Source organism: Podarcis filfolensis (assembly GCF_964270895.1).
Source record: "Podarcis filfolensis genome assembly, chromosome: 3".
Classification (NCBI taxonomy): domain Eukaryota; kingdom Metazoa; phylum Chordata; class Lepidosauria; order Squamata; family Lacertidae; genus Podarcis; species Podarcis filfolensis.
In genome coordinates, this window is record NC_139606.1 from 74,998,441 (window position 1) to 75,014,092 (window position 15,652).

General features: G+C 45.4%; 2 protein-coding genes and 1 long non-coding RNA gene across 6 annotated transcripts in view; 1 reads left to right on the plus strand and 2 right to left on the minus strand.

Moving 5' to 3' along the window:
- The window catches only part of URB2 (URB2 ribosome biogenesis homolog), a 25,157-nt gene extending 23,367 nt beyond the window's left edge, over positions 1–1,790 (minus strand). The window contains exons 1-2 of one of the 3 annotated variants that reach the window (XM_083605982.1): positions 1,340–1,790; positions 174–310 (exon numbers count right to left, since the gene is read on the minus strand). In XM_083605982.1, the coding sequence (XP_083462108.1) occupies positions 174–299 (126 nt within the window). In that variant the 5' untranslated portion in view covers positions 300–310; positions 1,340–1,790. The other 2 variants (XM_083605981.1, XM_083605983.1) reach the window with 2 other exon arrangements.
- Positions 1,710–15,652, plus strand: part of TAF5L (TATA-box binding protein associated factor 5 like) — a 17,428-nt gene continuing 3,485 nt past the window's right edge. Inside the window, exons 1-5 of one of the 2 annotated variants that reach the window (XM_083606056.1) lie at positions 1,738–1,852; positions 3,256–3,363; positions 4,095–4,239; positions 7,389–7,493; positions 9,055–9,779. In XM_083606056.1, the coding sequence (XP_083462182.1) occupies positions 4,098–4,239; positions 7,389–7,493; positions 9,055–9,779 (972 nt within the window). In that variant the 5' untranslated portion in view covers positions 1,738–1,852; positions 3,256–3,363; positions 4,095–4,097. Of the gene's footprint in view, positions 1,853–3,255; positions 3,364–4,094; positions 4,240–7,388; positions 7,494–9,054; positions 9,780–15,652 lie in introns of both variants that reach the window. The other variant, XM_083606055.1, reaches the window with a different exon arrangement.
- Positions 11,439–13,585, minus strand: LOC310759190. The gene is made up of 2 exons (XR_014546245.1): positions 13,403–13,585; positions 11,439–12,531 (listed from the first exon to the last, which is right to left on the minus strand). It is a non-coding gene; the product is annotated as an uncharacterized lncRNA (long non-coding RNA).

The window sequence follows — 15,652 nt, forward strand, 5'->3', positions numbered from 1 at the left end:
AAAATGAAATACCAAAGTATTCCCTGCCACTTCCACTTAGAGATGGGTATTAGCTAGATATGAAAAAATGGCTTGAATAACATTATCTGTGTTGAACCAAGGCATTCTATATACAAAATTAATTTGAACATCATTTTTGTGTGTGGGGGGGTACATTTATGAAAACACATTACTTGTTCTTTGTTTGGAAGAAAGCACTGGTGAGAAATCCATGCAAACTGAGCCAACTTGAGTTTGTCCTCCCATGATGTCTTTGCACTTTTTAGCTTCAGGTGAATGCCAGAGTAAATTGCAGCCATGAAGATAGTATCTAAAATAAAATAAAAAGATTTTGAGAAGGAACACTTGAAGTATGCATTAATTGCGCTACTAGTCCACAATTTATTATTTTATGCAGGTGCACTTCCATAACACAGGTTCTCTGTATTCATTCTGGTTTGTGCCATCAATGAAGAGAGAGCTAATGTAGGGTTAAGAGTGTGAGCTGTGAACCAGGAAGTTCTTATTTCACTTAGTTGCACCCCTCACTTAGGTGGCCTCGCTTAGATGTCACTAACCGCAACATCTTCCCCAAACATAGCAACTGCTAGCCAGATTGCCTTTCATTCCCCAGGATCACAGAAGCAACACTCTGACAGGTTATGGGTTGCTTATGGTTCTCAAGGAGCAACTACAAAAGGGTCACCATTAACATCCGGACTTCAATGCAGATCCAGCCCTCACAACCAAGAAACCACATCCTGCCCGTACCGTATGAAAAATCAAGAAGCAGGCAATGACAGGACTTCCAGGGAAACTTGAAAATTTGGCACCTCTCGTTCAAAAAAAGATCCTAAATAGTTTGACGCAGATCCCTCACAACCAAGTGCCACACATGCTATTAAGGTCGCACGCTTTCTCAACAGTGAAGCCCATACAGTATAGTCTCAGGCTCGGTATATGAAAGATATTTCACTTGCGATCTGGTCTGTACCTCCTCTCTTCGCTTGCCCCCAACCTCTCCCTTTAAAAATAAGAGTAGCAGTAGCAGCAAAAAAAATTGTCTCACTAAACTCAACTCAATGAGAATTGCTTATTTAAACAGCCACAGCAACAACGCACGCAGAGGATCGCGCCCTCTCGTCCCGGTTCGCTCAGACGCGCATCTTGCGCCGAAAAGCACCACGCGGACGAAAAACTCCCCCTCACCCCGGACTTACGCGCCGATGGCGACGCTTCTCAAGCGCAACACCACGCTCTCGCCCTGTCCCCGCCCCCTCTCCCGGTCCCTCCGCGCACGTGCTGCTTCTTCCGGCACATCCTCAGACTCCCCCCCCCCTCCTCCTCCTTCGGCGTCAGCTTTCCCCGAACCAGCGAGTTGCAGGAGCCAGAGAGCGAGAGCGAAAAGAGCTCCGCAGGCATAACTAGCCGAGCGCCGACAGGGCCAGCCTCCCCATTGGCTGGCAGGCCGCGCCTGCGCGCTCGCCTTCCTCCCCCGGCCCCGCTCTCCTCCTTCTCTGTGTCAGTGCCGTCAGTCATGGAGCGGCTCCTTCGAGCCGCGGCGGCAGCAGCAGGAGCAGCGGCGGCGGCGGCGGCGGCAATAACAGGAGCAACCCCAGCGCTAGCGGCCCGGGACGCCCAAGGCAGCCTCCTTGGCGGAAGACCCAGCAGCGAGGAGGTGCTGCAGGCGCGCGCGCCGGGGTCCGCACGAGCGGCGGCGGCGGCGGCGTCTCGCGCCACTGGGAGCAAGTGACTGACGGCGCGAGCCCAGGAATTCCGTCTCGTGCCTGCACTGGGAGTCGCTCAAACGCACAGGCACGCGCGCGCGCATACGCAGCGCCTCTCTCTCTCTTCCTCTGCCTGCGATGCTTCAGTGAGTGCTTCTTTCAAACCCCCCCCCCCACCGGCCCCACTTCCCCGGCATGCAGCAACAAACAGCGGCGGGTGGAGCGGCAGGACGGGCTACGCCAAGTGTGGCGCGCGGAAGGGCCCTCCCTGGGTGGAGGCGTCGCCGTCGTCGTCTTCTCTCCTCTCCCTTCCCTCTCCACCCCCCCATCGCCACGCCGCTTCTGCCTTTCCCATACAGCTGCCGGCAGGAAGACCTTAGGCTCCATCTGCCTCGGTGCATCCTTCCTCCTCAGCTTCCCATTCGCCTCCCTTCTCCCCCCCTGGCAGAAATGGGAAGAGCGGGGTTGGGGCCGAATGCAGCTTGGATGGGGTAAAGTTTGGAGCAAAAGGGGACTTCGAGTTCTTGAAACGCGTGGGTCCGTTTTAGAGTGAGGCGTCCTGCATTGAGTTACTCTGAATAGTTTTAGTTTGCTTCACCGTTGTGGCATCGATTGGATATCAGTGCTATACAGGCTAATACACAAGGTAGTTTGGTCCATGAGAATTTAAAAAAGAAAAGAAAAAGAAATCCCAAATGTTACAAGCTTTCAAGTTCTCCAGAATTTTTCACCAGGCTGGATAAGCAAGATATATCCATCCTTTCCATGCAGAGTTTACAAATGAAATAGCTATGTGCTACAGCAATTATCGGCAGTGGTTATAGCAACTATGGTATACTGTATGAGCAAATGTTGTGCCACCTTTGAAAGTGCACAATTGAAACATCATTTTAAAAATACAGCTGGTATTATACCATATCTCTGAAGGAGAATGTCAGTCATTGCTGACTTGTCTCTGGTAGTAATTGGAGAATTATAACTCACTTGGTTGCATATACACACTTTGGTGGACAAAGATTTTTGTTTTACATTTCCAAAATTGCATGTATTTTTCAAATCCTCAAAGGGAACAGACTGTATTTTCTTAATTATTGCAAATTCAGCCTAAAATCTCTTTTGCCTTTGTAGGGGAGTGTTGAAGGCATAATTATACCTATCATGGGGTTTCTTCTCCCCTGTCCCCCCATAAGTAATACAGTTTGTAGAGTAGTTAATCATTTGTGTGGAACCAAAGTGAACATCAGAACTCTGCAGATGCTACTACCTTAATTGATTTTGCATAAAAAGCTTCAAGGAACCTCATAATGGTGATGCTTTTAAAATACATTAGGAAGGTCAACTAGTAGTAGTGGGGAAAAAGACGAGTTCTACTGTAAGTTATTTCACTTGAACTTCAGCTTTGTTCAACAATATTTTACGAGCTATTACTTGAAATCAGATTTGCTCCCAACGGGGCTAACAAACCCTTAGCATTTCTGTGTTTTCCTCTTTTATATTAGAACCATGGTCCAAATGTACATATGTAATTCAGATGCCTTTCTGAAATTAGGCAGGTTTGGGTCTGTTGTGCTTCGATGGGATGCTGCCTTGATCTTCCTAAAGAAAATGCAAGATATGCATGTAATAAATCACTGTGAGTGAGCAGAGATTTTAGCAGGTAACAAACACCCAGAATGCTTTTCTATTTCACTTACACACTTTTTTGACTTTTACTCTTTGCCTTTCTACCATGCTTGAGGCAAAAGTTAAGGTTCTACACTAATATTCCATTCAACAGGAATGACTGCTGTTATGCACTATTAGGTATAAAGGTGGGGCAGAGTGTCAAATAAAATAATGATCTGGAAATAGAAACCTTTAAGCAAGCTGACCTTTGACAGCCAACTAGTAAAAGTGAAACAAAACTGAAACTAATTTTTGATATGTTTGACAGAGAAAATAGTATTAAGAGTTAAGAGTAGAATTTTATAAAATCACATTTGATTATTAACTGCAGTACACTAATCACTCATAGGGTTCTATGCAGGATGGCGTAGTGCCTCTCCAGTGGGCTTAAGTGTAAAATATTTAAAAACACTGCTGTTGTGCTTGGGAATAAAAATAGAACAAGTGAAGGAGAACAGCAGCCATTAGAACCCTGAAGTTGTCACTAATGAAATATGCACCATTTTCACCTAAACCTCTGCAATCCTAAAAGAACCTCAGTCCTTGCAAACTTCTGTGCTTTGATGCTTTATGATCTGTGTGATAAGCTGATATTTCATTGAATAAGTAAGGTGTTCATTTTCTACTGTATCAGCTTTTGGAATGCGTAATGAGTGTCAGTTTCCCACAGGTTTCTCATTCAACAATCATGTTTTAAGAAATGTGCTTCCTTTTCTTTTGGAGGTCATGAAACGTGTACGCACAGAACAGATTCAGATGGCAGCTTCCTGCTACCTCAAACGCAGGCAGTATGTAGACTCGGAAGGTCCTCTGAAACAAGGGCTTCGCTTATGCCAGACTGCAGAAGAAATGGCAGCTAATCTAACAGGTACCTACTAAAGTTTCTTAATGAGTTTATTGCAGGTGTCGCCAACATGGTGCCCTCCAGATATTATTGGATTACAAACCTATCATCCTTAAAAGTTGTCCTTGGTGGCAGGGCTGTAGTCCAACAACATTGGTAAGACACCCTGCTGGCTACTTTTGGTTTATAGTAAAGTGCAAATCTCTAGTTACTAAAGAGTGAAACTTCTAAGCAATCAATTGGGGACAGACTGAAGCATGAATGGCTTCATGATACTGTAACACCCACTTGTGTCCAAAGGCTGGGAAGCAAATAAATAAGCAAGCAAGGAGGTGATCTGGCAATTTACCAAATAAGACAAATCAAAATGAAATGTACAGCAGGAATGCTGCCATTTCCAAATATTTTGAAATGATTTGGCTGCCAAATATGTTTGGGAAATGTTTTTAACAGACAAATTATGTTAAAATAAGTAAATTTGGGGTTTTTAAGGAGAACAGCCTTTTCACTGAGATGAAGCTAAATGATTTAGACATTCTCTAGCTCATCTCTGCCAAGACGAGAACTATAACTGCTAAATAATGAATTCAACTTTTATATATAGAACTCTACAGCCCTGACACTTTTTTGTGGTTCTAGATGTTTTACAATAAGCATCAGAGCAATGTGTTATTTTTAGCGGGGTTTTTTTGACTAATTGAAAGGCCAGTTAAAGTTAATCAATTCAGGGGAGACCCACAGAGACATAACTGAACTGTTTAGAATTTATATTTAATACAAATAACTTTAGAAGTACCTAATACCTCAAAGCACAATTGCCCACACAGAATGTAGCATTAAAGCGCTAAGGCTGCAATTCTATAACCATGTTCCATAGAACTTCTGAGCAGACCAGCATATGATTGCACTGTTGGTCTGGTAATTCAGGATTCTGACATTCTATAGAAGTAGGTTCTCATACTGCTTCCTCCTTGGGAGTTATGCTGAACTGTGTATTATGTTTCCATGAAAGAAATGCCCAATCAGCTGCCTCTACATCACATGAGGCTTGGGCATGTGCCTTTGGAATCACTATTAGCATATGTGTTCATCCAGAAAATCCATTTACTTCATTTGTTTCCTTTGCATCTAGAGAAATAAATCGCAAAAACTGTAAATCTGGACACTGTTTTTCTTGAAGCAATTTGAGGATTTGGTACAAATCAGAGGGTCAAATAAGGACAATTGTTTCTTGTTTAACACATACACACAAAGATTGCTTCATTAATAGGCCTATATTCACCTAAATATTACAGAATTGTGGCATAGCGGGAGCTATGTGAATGCTACCTTCTTGCACCAAATCATGTTCTATGGTTAAGTTCCAGAACCAGCTTTTGATGCACTTTATTTGCATTTGTTTTCCAGGTCTTAGGCCAAAACTGTAACAAATACAGAAGCATTAATGCAGGGGTGAGGAGCCTGTGACCCTCCAAATGGTATTCCAGCTCCCATCAGCCCTAGCCAATATGTCCCAACATCAGGGATCATGGGGGTTGTAGTTCAGTAGCATGTGGAAGGCCCCGTGTTCTCCTCCACTGAATTTTTGTATTCATGAGGGAAATTAAAGGGATAGATGAAAAAGGAATGTGGGTGATATAGAAGCAAAAGACCTAACTTCAGCTAAAAAAGAAGTACATAGACAGTTGGATAATTCTGATTACATGGACAAAGTTACTTATTACCTTGTTTCTAGCGAATTACTGAATACAGTGGTACCTCCAGTTGCGAATGGGATCCGTTCTGGAGGTCCGGTCGCATCCAGAGGAATTCGCAACCGGGGGTGCCGCTTCTGCGCATGCGCATATGGTGAAACCCGGAAAAATACTTCCGGGTTTGCTGCGTTCGCATCCTGAAAGATACGCACACCATCTAGAGGTACCACTGTATTTACCTCTAGGAGGAGGGGCTGTCTCTCTCTGTTGTAACTCATGAAAGAATGAGTTTTTAAAACTAAGACAGTCTTTTAAATCTCATTTATTATTTTACTTACAAGGTAAATTCTGTCAGGCCATGCAAAATGTTGGCTGTATTGATGCGAATTGTAAAATACTAACTGATTTAATGAATAAAATTCTCAGATTCTAAAATGTAGTGCCAAGTTACTTGTAGCAGGCTCACTGGTAATACGCTTTGAGTCTTTTCCATTCTTGCCAGCTTTTAAGTAGCTTTGCCTCAAAAGTTCGCTTCAGAATCCTTTAGATCCCTAGAATGCTTATGACTTAACAGTGAAATCAATAACTACTCCAGACCTCTAAAGCTTAAGTGACTTGCGGTGGTGCTGGTCTACGATTGCTGAGAACTTGAATACACTGAAAAAAGGTGCAAGTGTGGGGAAAACATCACAATTATGAGAAGTATTCTGTGCTGGATTTATTTATTTTTTTAAGAGTAGGAAGGTCTGATTCATGCCAGTCAGTGGCTTTGTATGTTTGATTTCTCCATAATCAAAAACTTTCTCTTCGCTGGACTTACAAGTGAACAAAGTCTGAAATAAAGTGTTTTTTGAAGTGATGTCAGGTGATACAAAATCTCTGTGGCATTGGTTTGTGATTTCACCTACAGGTAATGAATTCCTGTCACAGCAAAATGCAAGTAGAATGGCAACATATTCACTTGTATCCCCATTTCCCGCGTGTGATTTAAAAGGGAAGATATTTGTCTAGAAATGCCTTTGTCACAAGCATAAAATATTCGAGCAGCTGTAGCCCTATTGCTTGTGGTATTGAGAAGAACAAGTGGTTCATCTCCATCATTTACTGATGGAGGAATAATACTTAACGTAATAAAAGCCTGCTCGATAAAACCAATAACCCATCTAGTCCAGCATTCTGTTCTCGCACTGGCCATCAAGATGTCTATGGGAGAGAGGGAGGCAAGCAGTACTAGACTGCTTCAGTGACTTCACAAATCTTGTCTTGAATGTAAAAGTTAATATATGTGCAGCAAGTGTAGGATTACTTTTGATCATCTAGCACAAACATTTTGCTTGCTCTAATGATGTTGGTGATTTGGCACTTTTTAAAAACTTATCTGTTAATTGTGTGTTTCAATGTAAGAACAAGGGTGTGTTGTGTTGCAGCTTCCAGTGCTTTATAGAAACTATTTTTAAAAACCTTTGTTTGTTCCCTTAGTTCAGTCTGAATCAGGTAGTGCCAACATTATCTCTGCTGCACCCTGCCTAGCAGAGCCACAACAATATGAAGTACAGTTTGGGCGATTACGCAACTTTCTTACAGGTGAGTTTCATAAACATATGTGCCATATCTCCCCTGACCCTCACTGGGTCTTTTCAAATGGCTCTTGCGTCATCAGTCGTGAAGCTACAAATTCTGCATCCTTGGTGAATGTAACAATGGGAGAGAGGCTCCCATTTTGTAAATGTTCACTCTCATGAATGGGTTATGCTGGCCCTGATGGTTATTCCTGAATAGAGTCAGAAAATGGTTCCAGGAAGGTGGCCGAATGGGGTATGGTAGTTTTACATATGACATGGAATAATATATTCAGATGTACAGTGGTGCCCCGCAAGACGAATGCCTCGCTAAACGAAAAACCCGCAAGACGAAAGGGTTTTCCGATTTTTTAGCGGCTTCGCAAGACGAATTTCCCTATGGGCTTGCTTCGCAAGACGAAAGCCCATAGGGAAATCTCCGGGGACAGCGGGGAAGCGCAGCGCGCCTTCTCCTCTGTTCCCGGACCTGTCCTGAAGGCTTGCGGTGGGAGGTCCGGGAACAGAGGAGAAGGCGCGCAGCGCTTCTCCTCTGTTCCCGGGGCTTGTGGTGGGAGGAGGGTTTTTCCTCCCCACCGCCAACATTCAGAACAGCATTCTGAATGTTGGCGGTGGGGAGGAAAGCCCTCCTCCCACCGCAAGCCTTCAGGACAGGTCCGGGAACAGAGGGGAAGGCGCGCAGCGCTTCTCCTCTGTTCCCGGACCTGTCTTGAAGACTTGCGGTGGGAGGAAGGTTTTCCTCCCCACCGCCAACATTCAGAAGGCTGTTCTGAAGGCTGGCGGTGGGAAGAAAAGCCCTTCTCCCGCCGCCAGCCTTCAGACGAGTTCCCCCAGGACTGCCTAGGCTACGGATAGCAGCCTGCTGCCCCGCGTGAGGGGCGCTCTGCTTAAGAGCGCCCCTCGCGCGGGGCAGCAGGCTGCTATCCGCAGCTTGGAGAGCCCTGCGGGGAAGTCCTGCAGGCGTTCTGAAGGCGGTCTCCATAGGAACGCATTAATTGATTTTCACTGCATTCCTATGGGAAACCGTGCTTCGCAAGACGAAAAACTCGCAAGAAGAAAAAACTTGCGGAACGAATTAATTTCGTCTTGCGAGGCACCACTGTACTCTTGAAATTACCATTGGGATTCACTTTGGCCAAAAAGCAGAAAACAAGCAAGCCAATACAAAAAAGAAGAAGAAGAGAGAGCATAGCATGTTATGGTACTTCCCAAACTTCTAGTTTGTGTGTTTTCCTCCACTCCCAGGTCAACACCATGTCCCTAAATGTGTGTGTTCCTAAATGATGCATTAACAGAAATGGGCTAGTTGCATTCTAAAGCTCTTCTTTGATGGAGAGCCCCATGCATAATTAAAAATGAAGTGTGGCTTAGCAAAACAAATGTGGACTTTTAGGACTTTCAGAGCAGCTGGATATCCTTTGATGAGGTGAAAGTTGCACTGAATGGCACATGATGTGCATTTTTAAAACACAGAAAGAGAAGCCACAAGTGCCTTTAGAATATGTTTTATCTTGCTTTCATAAAAATATCTGAACCCTCTCTCTCTTTCTGTATGTGTGTATGTTTAGATTCAGATTCCCAGCACAGCCATGAAGTGATGCCTCTTCTGTATCCCCTCTTTGTCTACCTCCATCTTAACATGGTCCAAAATGGCCTGAAGAGCACAGTGGACAGCTTCTATAGTCGCTTTCATGGGATGTTCTTGCAGAATGCCAGCCAAAAAGAGATCATTGAGCAGCTACAGACCACACTAACCATGCAAGACATCCTATCCAACTTCCAGCTCCGGGCATTTCTAGACAACAAATACGTCATCCGCCTTCAAGAAGACAGCTACAACTTCCTCCTTCGCTACCTCCAGAGTGATGATAACAATGCTCTTTGCAAAGTCCTCTCCTTGCACATTCACTTAGATGTGCAGCCAGCCAAGAGGATGGACTACCAGCTGTATGGTAGTGGTGGCTCTTCACGCAGTGAGAGCAATGGCCTGGAGCCCGCCGACATGCCTGCTTCCATCCTGCAAAACGAGGCAGCCCTGGACATCCTGCAGGATAGCATTAAAAGAGTCAAAGATGGACCGCCCTCGCTCACCACCATCTGTTTCTATGCGTTCTATAACACTGAACAGTTGCTGAACACTGCAGAGATCTCGCCAGATAGCAAGCTGCTTGCAGCTGGCTTTGACAATTCCTGTGTAAAGCTGTGGAGCTTGCGGTCCAAGAAGCTGAAATCTGAGCCCCATCTAGTAGACGTCTCCCGAATCCACCTGGCTTGTGATATCTTGGATGAGGAGGTCAGAGTATCTTGCTATCAGTATACATTTGGGTGGAGTTGGTTTATGTTCTTATTGCAGTGATTTTTGCTGTAGCCTCCAGCCAGGAAAAAAAACACACCACCTCCTTCTGCCCATCAGCTGTAACTGCTAGGTGAAAGTGATAAGGAGCAACAACTTTTGCTGGGTAAAGATTCAGGCAAGGGTTAGTTGCTATTCTTTGTTGTGCTGATTGCAATGTAACAGATCAGCCCTTCGTTGCTTCTTACCGTTAGAATGAACATGTATTTACATCTTTGCTAGGAATTTCCAGGGCCTTCTTATGGACAGCTGCTTCATCCTTAATGCGCATACATTAATGCACCCTGATTTCCAAGGTGTGTAATCATGGGGTTCAAACTGCATGAGGCAAGGAGAAAACTGTATGTAAGTGCATATAAGCTTCTAAGGATAGCTAATGGATGCTGTAAGTGATAGGGCAGGGATAAACCACATTTTTCTGTTTCCTGCCAGCAGGTCAAAAGGTGGAGTGGCCCGGCTTTTTACCTTTGGCTTTCTATAGCCATTTGTTGTTGTTGTTTTTTAAAAAAGTTCTCTCCCATTGCTCCCAGGCAGAGGAATGTGAACTGTGGCCCACTCGATACCTTGGCTTAATGCAGATTGTGAACCCCTTGTGTATGCTTTAATTGCCGATTTCTCCAACTGCTGCTGTCCTACAGTTTCTCCTCCCTAAAGCCAGAGATTCGCTGTGCAATTGATGTAGCATTTGGATTTTCAAAGCATAGGAGTCTCCAAATTTATGGAAGGGGAAAGTGTGGGACAGCTGTAGTTTGGAGAACACTGCATGGACAAAGGGCAAGTAAATTCTACTCACTGTAGATGCATTGCAGTTAATAGACGTTTGTTGGCAGTGTCCATTAATTTCAGTGGTTCTACTCTGAGGATGACTAGCTTTGGGTACAACCCCCAATTTTCCTCCCTTCTTGGAACATGTTAGCAGAATAGAAGGGCTTTGGATCCAATAATAATAATAATAATAATAATAATAATAATAATAATAATATATTATTATTATTATTATTATTATTATTATTATTATTTATACCCCGCCCATCTGACTGGGTTTCCTCATCCGCTCTGGGTAGCTATAGGTTCACATCTTCTACCAGCATGTCTGTGTGCAGTTTCAACATAAAAAAGGGGGGGCGCTTACTGCAAGCAGAGGTAGGAGGCTTATTCAGTTAGATTTCTCTTTCCAAGAGTAGGTCCCCCAGTCCACTGCTGGAGCCAAAAATCTATACGATTCTGTGGCCCCTGAGAAACCCTCCCAAATATTATATGCTACTGGGCTTCCAGTTGGTATAACAACGTGTTCATATTCTGTAGTACAGTACAGGCAACCCCCAGTTAGCACAGGGATTGTATTCCAAGTCATCATGTGCAATAGCGGAGCACACATAAGTCCGCTACACCCCACTCCATCCTCTTTTCTGGCCACGTCCGGGTTGCTGTGATGCGTTTCTGCACAGTTGTTTGCACTCAAAAAGTTGTTTTTGCAACCTAGTTTGAATAGGGATTGTGTGTGTGAGAGAGAGGGAGAGAGAGGGAGAGAGAGAGAGATTTTTTTCCTTTTGATCAGTAAGGAGTACATTTCTAAAATTATAATTAGAATGCAGTTCCTGCAGTCAAGACAAGACTTTACCATTTTTAACAGATTTATCATCTTGCACCTTTCTAATTTTTAAATGATACAGCACTATAAATAACTAACAATAGTATTATAAATTTAAACCATTAACTCTGAAGCTAAGAAAATAACTGAGCCACAGTAACTATAGAAGACAGTTACACTCAATGTTCGGTGATATGTAGTTTTTCCACCAGTTGTACAGCATCTACTGTTTTGAAAAATCACTGAAAGTAAAGGGATATTTTATTTCACCCTGACTGCTGCAAAGCTTTGGTTAGCTGGTGCTTGCACTACTTACAAATCTTATTCTGAAAAGATGAAACTTCAGAAACATTAAGTAAATAACATTTTTCCGCCATAGTATTTCCAGCCTGAATCTACAGGCAAAGATACGGGACTCAAACCTATTGCCATTCTGAATGTAATTTAATGCCTATTCATCCAGCTGCTAATCTAATCCAGAAGCAGAATATTAGTTGCTTACTGCTTTTTGTACACAGTTCTCAGTGAATATCAGCTGCAGCTTTTGTGGATGGAGTAAGAAGGCTGCAGCAATCGGAGATGTCTCCGGGAAAAGTTTTAAAAACATTTTTAGAGCAACAGCGCTGGTGGTAAAACTACTATAACCACTGATTTTAGGTGCTTCTGCAGTTGTTCACGGAGTTGAGGACCCCATTAATACCTAAAGGGAGGTTTCAGATCCTAGACTGCTTGTATAAAAAACAGAACTGCAAGCCTTCCATTGTCCATTAAAATATTAATTGGGTCTTATCTGGTCCTGTTCCTCCTTTTCTGCAGACTGGGAACAGTGTAGAGCAGTCCCAGCAAATTTGCCACTTTTAGTTAGTGTTGTTAACTACTAAGACGATGGTGGTGGGTCGTGGCAGAATTGGCAGGGACCAGCAGCCAATGGTTCACAGAGTGGCACCAGTCTACAATCCACCAATTTTAGTGGCACTGATTTGCACTGCTGTTGATTTTAACTGGTATCTTTTGCCGTCTATACCATCTTGCAATAAGTTTGTCCTTCATTACTTGCAATAGAATATTTACCATCTTGGGTAAATTGGTAGTCCTAAACATCTAAATACAGTGGTGCCTCGCAAGACGAAATTAATTCGTTCCGCAAGTTTTTTCTTCTTGCGAGTTTTTCATCTTGCGAAGCACTGTTTCCCATAGGAATGCATTGAAAATCAATTAATGCGTTCCTATGGAGACCGCCTTCAGACCAGGTCCGGGGACAGTCTGTCCCCGGACCTCTTCTGAAGGCTGGCGGGGGGAGAAGGACTTTTCTCCCCACCGCCAGCCTTCAGAACAGCCTTCTGAAGGCTGGCGGTGGGAAGAAAAGCCCTTCTCCGGCCACCAGCCTTCAGAAGAGTTCCCCCAGGGCTGCCTAGGCTGCGGATAGCAGCCTGCTGCCCCGCGCGAGGGGCGCTCTGCTTCAGAGCGCCCCTCGCGCGGGGCAGACATTCGCAGCTTGGGGAGCCCTGCAGGAGTTCCCTGCAGGGCTCTCCAAGCTGCGGATAGCAGCCTGCTGCCCCGCGTGAGGGGTGCTCTGCTTCAGAGCGCCCCTCGCGCGGGGCAGACATTCGCAGCTTGGGGAGCCCTGGGGCAGCAGGCTGCTATCCGCAGCCTAGGCAGCCCTGGGGGAACTCTTCTGAAGGCTGGCGGCGGGAGAAGGGCTTTTTTTCCCACCGCCAGCCTTCAGAACAGCCTTCTGAATGTTGGCGGTGGGGAGGAAAACCTTCCTCCCACCGCAAGCCTTTAGGACAGGTCCGGGAACAGAGGAGAAGGCGCACTGCGCTTCCCCGCTGTCCCCGGAGATTTCCCTGTGGGCTTTTGTCTTGCGAAGCAAGCCCATAGGGAAATTCGTCTTGCGAAGCCACTAAAAAATCGGAAAACCCTTTCGTCTTGCGGGTTTTTCGTTTAGCGAGGCATTCGTCTTGCGGGGCACCACTGTATTGCAATTCCAATTTGTTTCCTATTCTATAGTTTGCAGCTGCCCTTAAAGCTGGTGAAGTCTTGGGGGTCCCAGAAATTTTCCCTCTGTTGACTTGTATGTTCTTATTGCTACTTTTGAGCGTAGATCTCAAATGTTCACCGATACGTCCTCTGAAGAGATGGACAAACTTGACTTCTTTATATTGGAAGTGGGAGTCAATTTAGTCCAGGGGTCCGGCACACTTCCTCCGCGCAGCTCTGCTCTTCCCCCCTGGAACCTTTGACTCCAGCAGAGTAAACACAGCAGAAGTAGACGCTTGAAACGTTTTGTCGTGTGGTGGCAATAACTCAGGCTGACACGCAGCTCTCCTTATCTTAAAGTCTTTATTCTCGTACAGATCAACACATCGTAAATCTTCCCGGTGAGACGCAACCCATGTCGACTCTCTCCGTGCGGCTCTTGGCTCACACTGCGTGCGTCCTTCTCTCTCTCTCTCAGAGATACTGGCCACTCCCAGTGTTCTATCCCCGCCCTCAGAATGTGAGGCGTCATCACTCAGAACTCTTAACCCTGTAAGTTCTGAGCCTCTATTAACACCCCCTCTCGAATCACGTTCTGAAGGGACTTCTGAGTGTTCAACACCTTTCCCATTGCCTTCCGCCCCTTCCTGGCATCATTGTTAGGCACCTGTTGAACCTCACAAACCTCAGGTTCGCACTGTGCGAAACCAACCCACGCATTTGTGACCTGAAACCTCTCAGGTGGAATTCCCTTTGTTGCCCTTGAAGACCGCCTGGGCACAAACTGGGGTTCTTCTCCTGACCCACTGGGGCCAGCATTTGCGTCTTCCTCATCAGAGTCCCCCTCTGACTTGACACGTTTGTGAGCTTTCTCCATTATGCGCACAGGAGATGAGGGCTCACTCTTGGACACTCCCTTAACAACCTGTGGAGACGCCTCCCCCTGGTCCTGATCCTGATCATCGACCAGATCACCATTATCTGGCTCTCCCTCCTGCTCAGATTCGGATTCTGGCTCTCTTTCCTCCTCAGAGTCAGACAGACAATCTGAGTGAACGTCAGAACGCACTTTGCGTCTTGCCCAACCATCCTGCTCAAAGAACTCAGCCTGTTTACTGACCAGAAGCTTGGTCTGATCACCTTCTGGGTATGCAAACCTCCACCCTTTTGTCGCGGGTTCATACCCACAGAAGATCATTTCCTGGTACCTTGGACCACCTTCTTGCTGCAAACACTTTGGTACAGGCACCATGGCCCTGCAACCAAAAGTGCGAAAGAAATGCACAAGCGGCTTCTTCCGATGAAGCAGGAAATACGGGGTGTCACCTACCACTGCATTGTAGCACCTGTTCATCGTGAAATTGGCCGATTTTACCGCCTCCCCCCAAAAACTGTGAGGCAAACCAGAGTCATCCAGTAGAATTTCGGATGCTCGGACCAGAGCCTTACTCCTCAGCTCTGCCACGCCACTCATCTGAGGCGAAGTCACCTTGTGACGTATCCCCCTCTGGCGAAAGAAACCCTTTAGAGCAGACCCAGTGACCTCAGAACCACGGTCAAACTGGAAACCTTGCACCTCAGTGGAGAACCTCTGTTCCACCTCTGCAACCCAATCTTTGATCAGTTGCGCTGCTTCCTCCTTAGCTTTCAGCGTGAAAGCCCATGCGTTCCTGCTAAAATCATCTGTCAGCACCATCAGCCACTTGGCCTTGCCCAGACTTGGCTGTGGCATACCTACAAGGTCTGCATGCATAAGCTCAAAAGGCTTTGTGGTGACCCTCTCCACCCTGGGATGGCTAAATCCCTTGTTTCTGGCTTTCCTGCAAGCCTTGCAATTCAAAGGTTTACCACATTCTTTTACCTTGCAACCTTTGGTGCACTCTGATAACATCTGGACGTCCTCACAGGACCCATGTGACATCCTCTTGTGCCACACGCAAGCACACGACACATGAGTGTGCCCCCCTCCCTCTAGAGGTGATTCCAGAACAAAGAGGTTGTCCTGATTTCTCTCAACACGTGCGAGCTCCTTCCCATCTCTGGAAATTGTGCAAACATTTTTTTCAAAACTCACAGAATATCCCTCCTGTAAAAGAGAAGGTACAGACAGTAAGCAATGCTTTATCTCAGGAAGAACATAAACCTTCAATTCAGCCTGTAAAAAAGAGACGAACACATTAGAAATATGGGTTACACGGCCCTGTGAACCTGTAGCAAATCTAACTGTTTTCTCAGTTGAAAC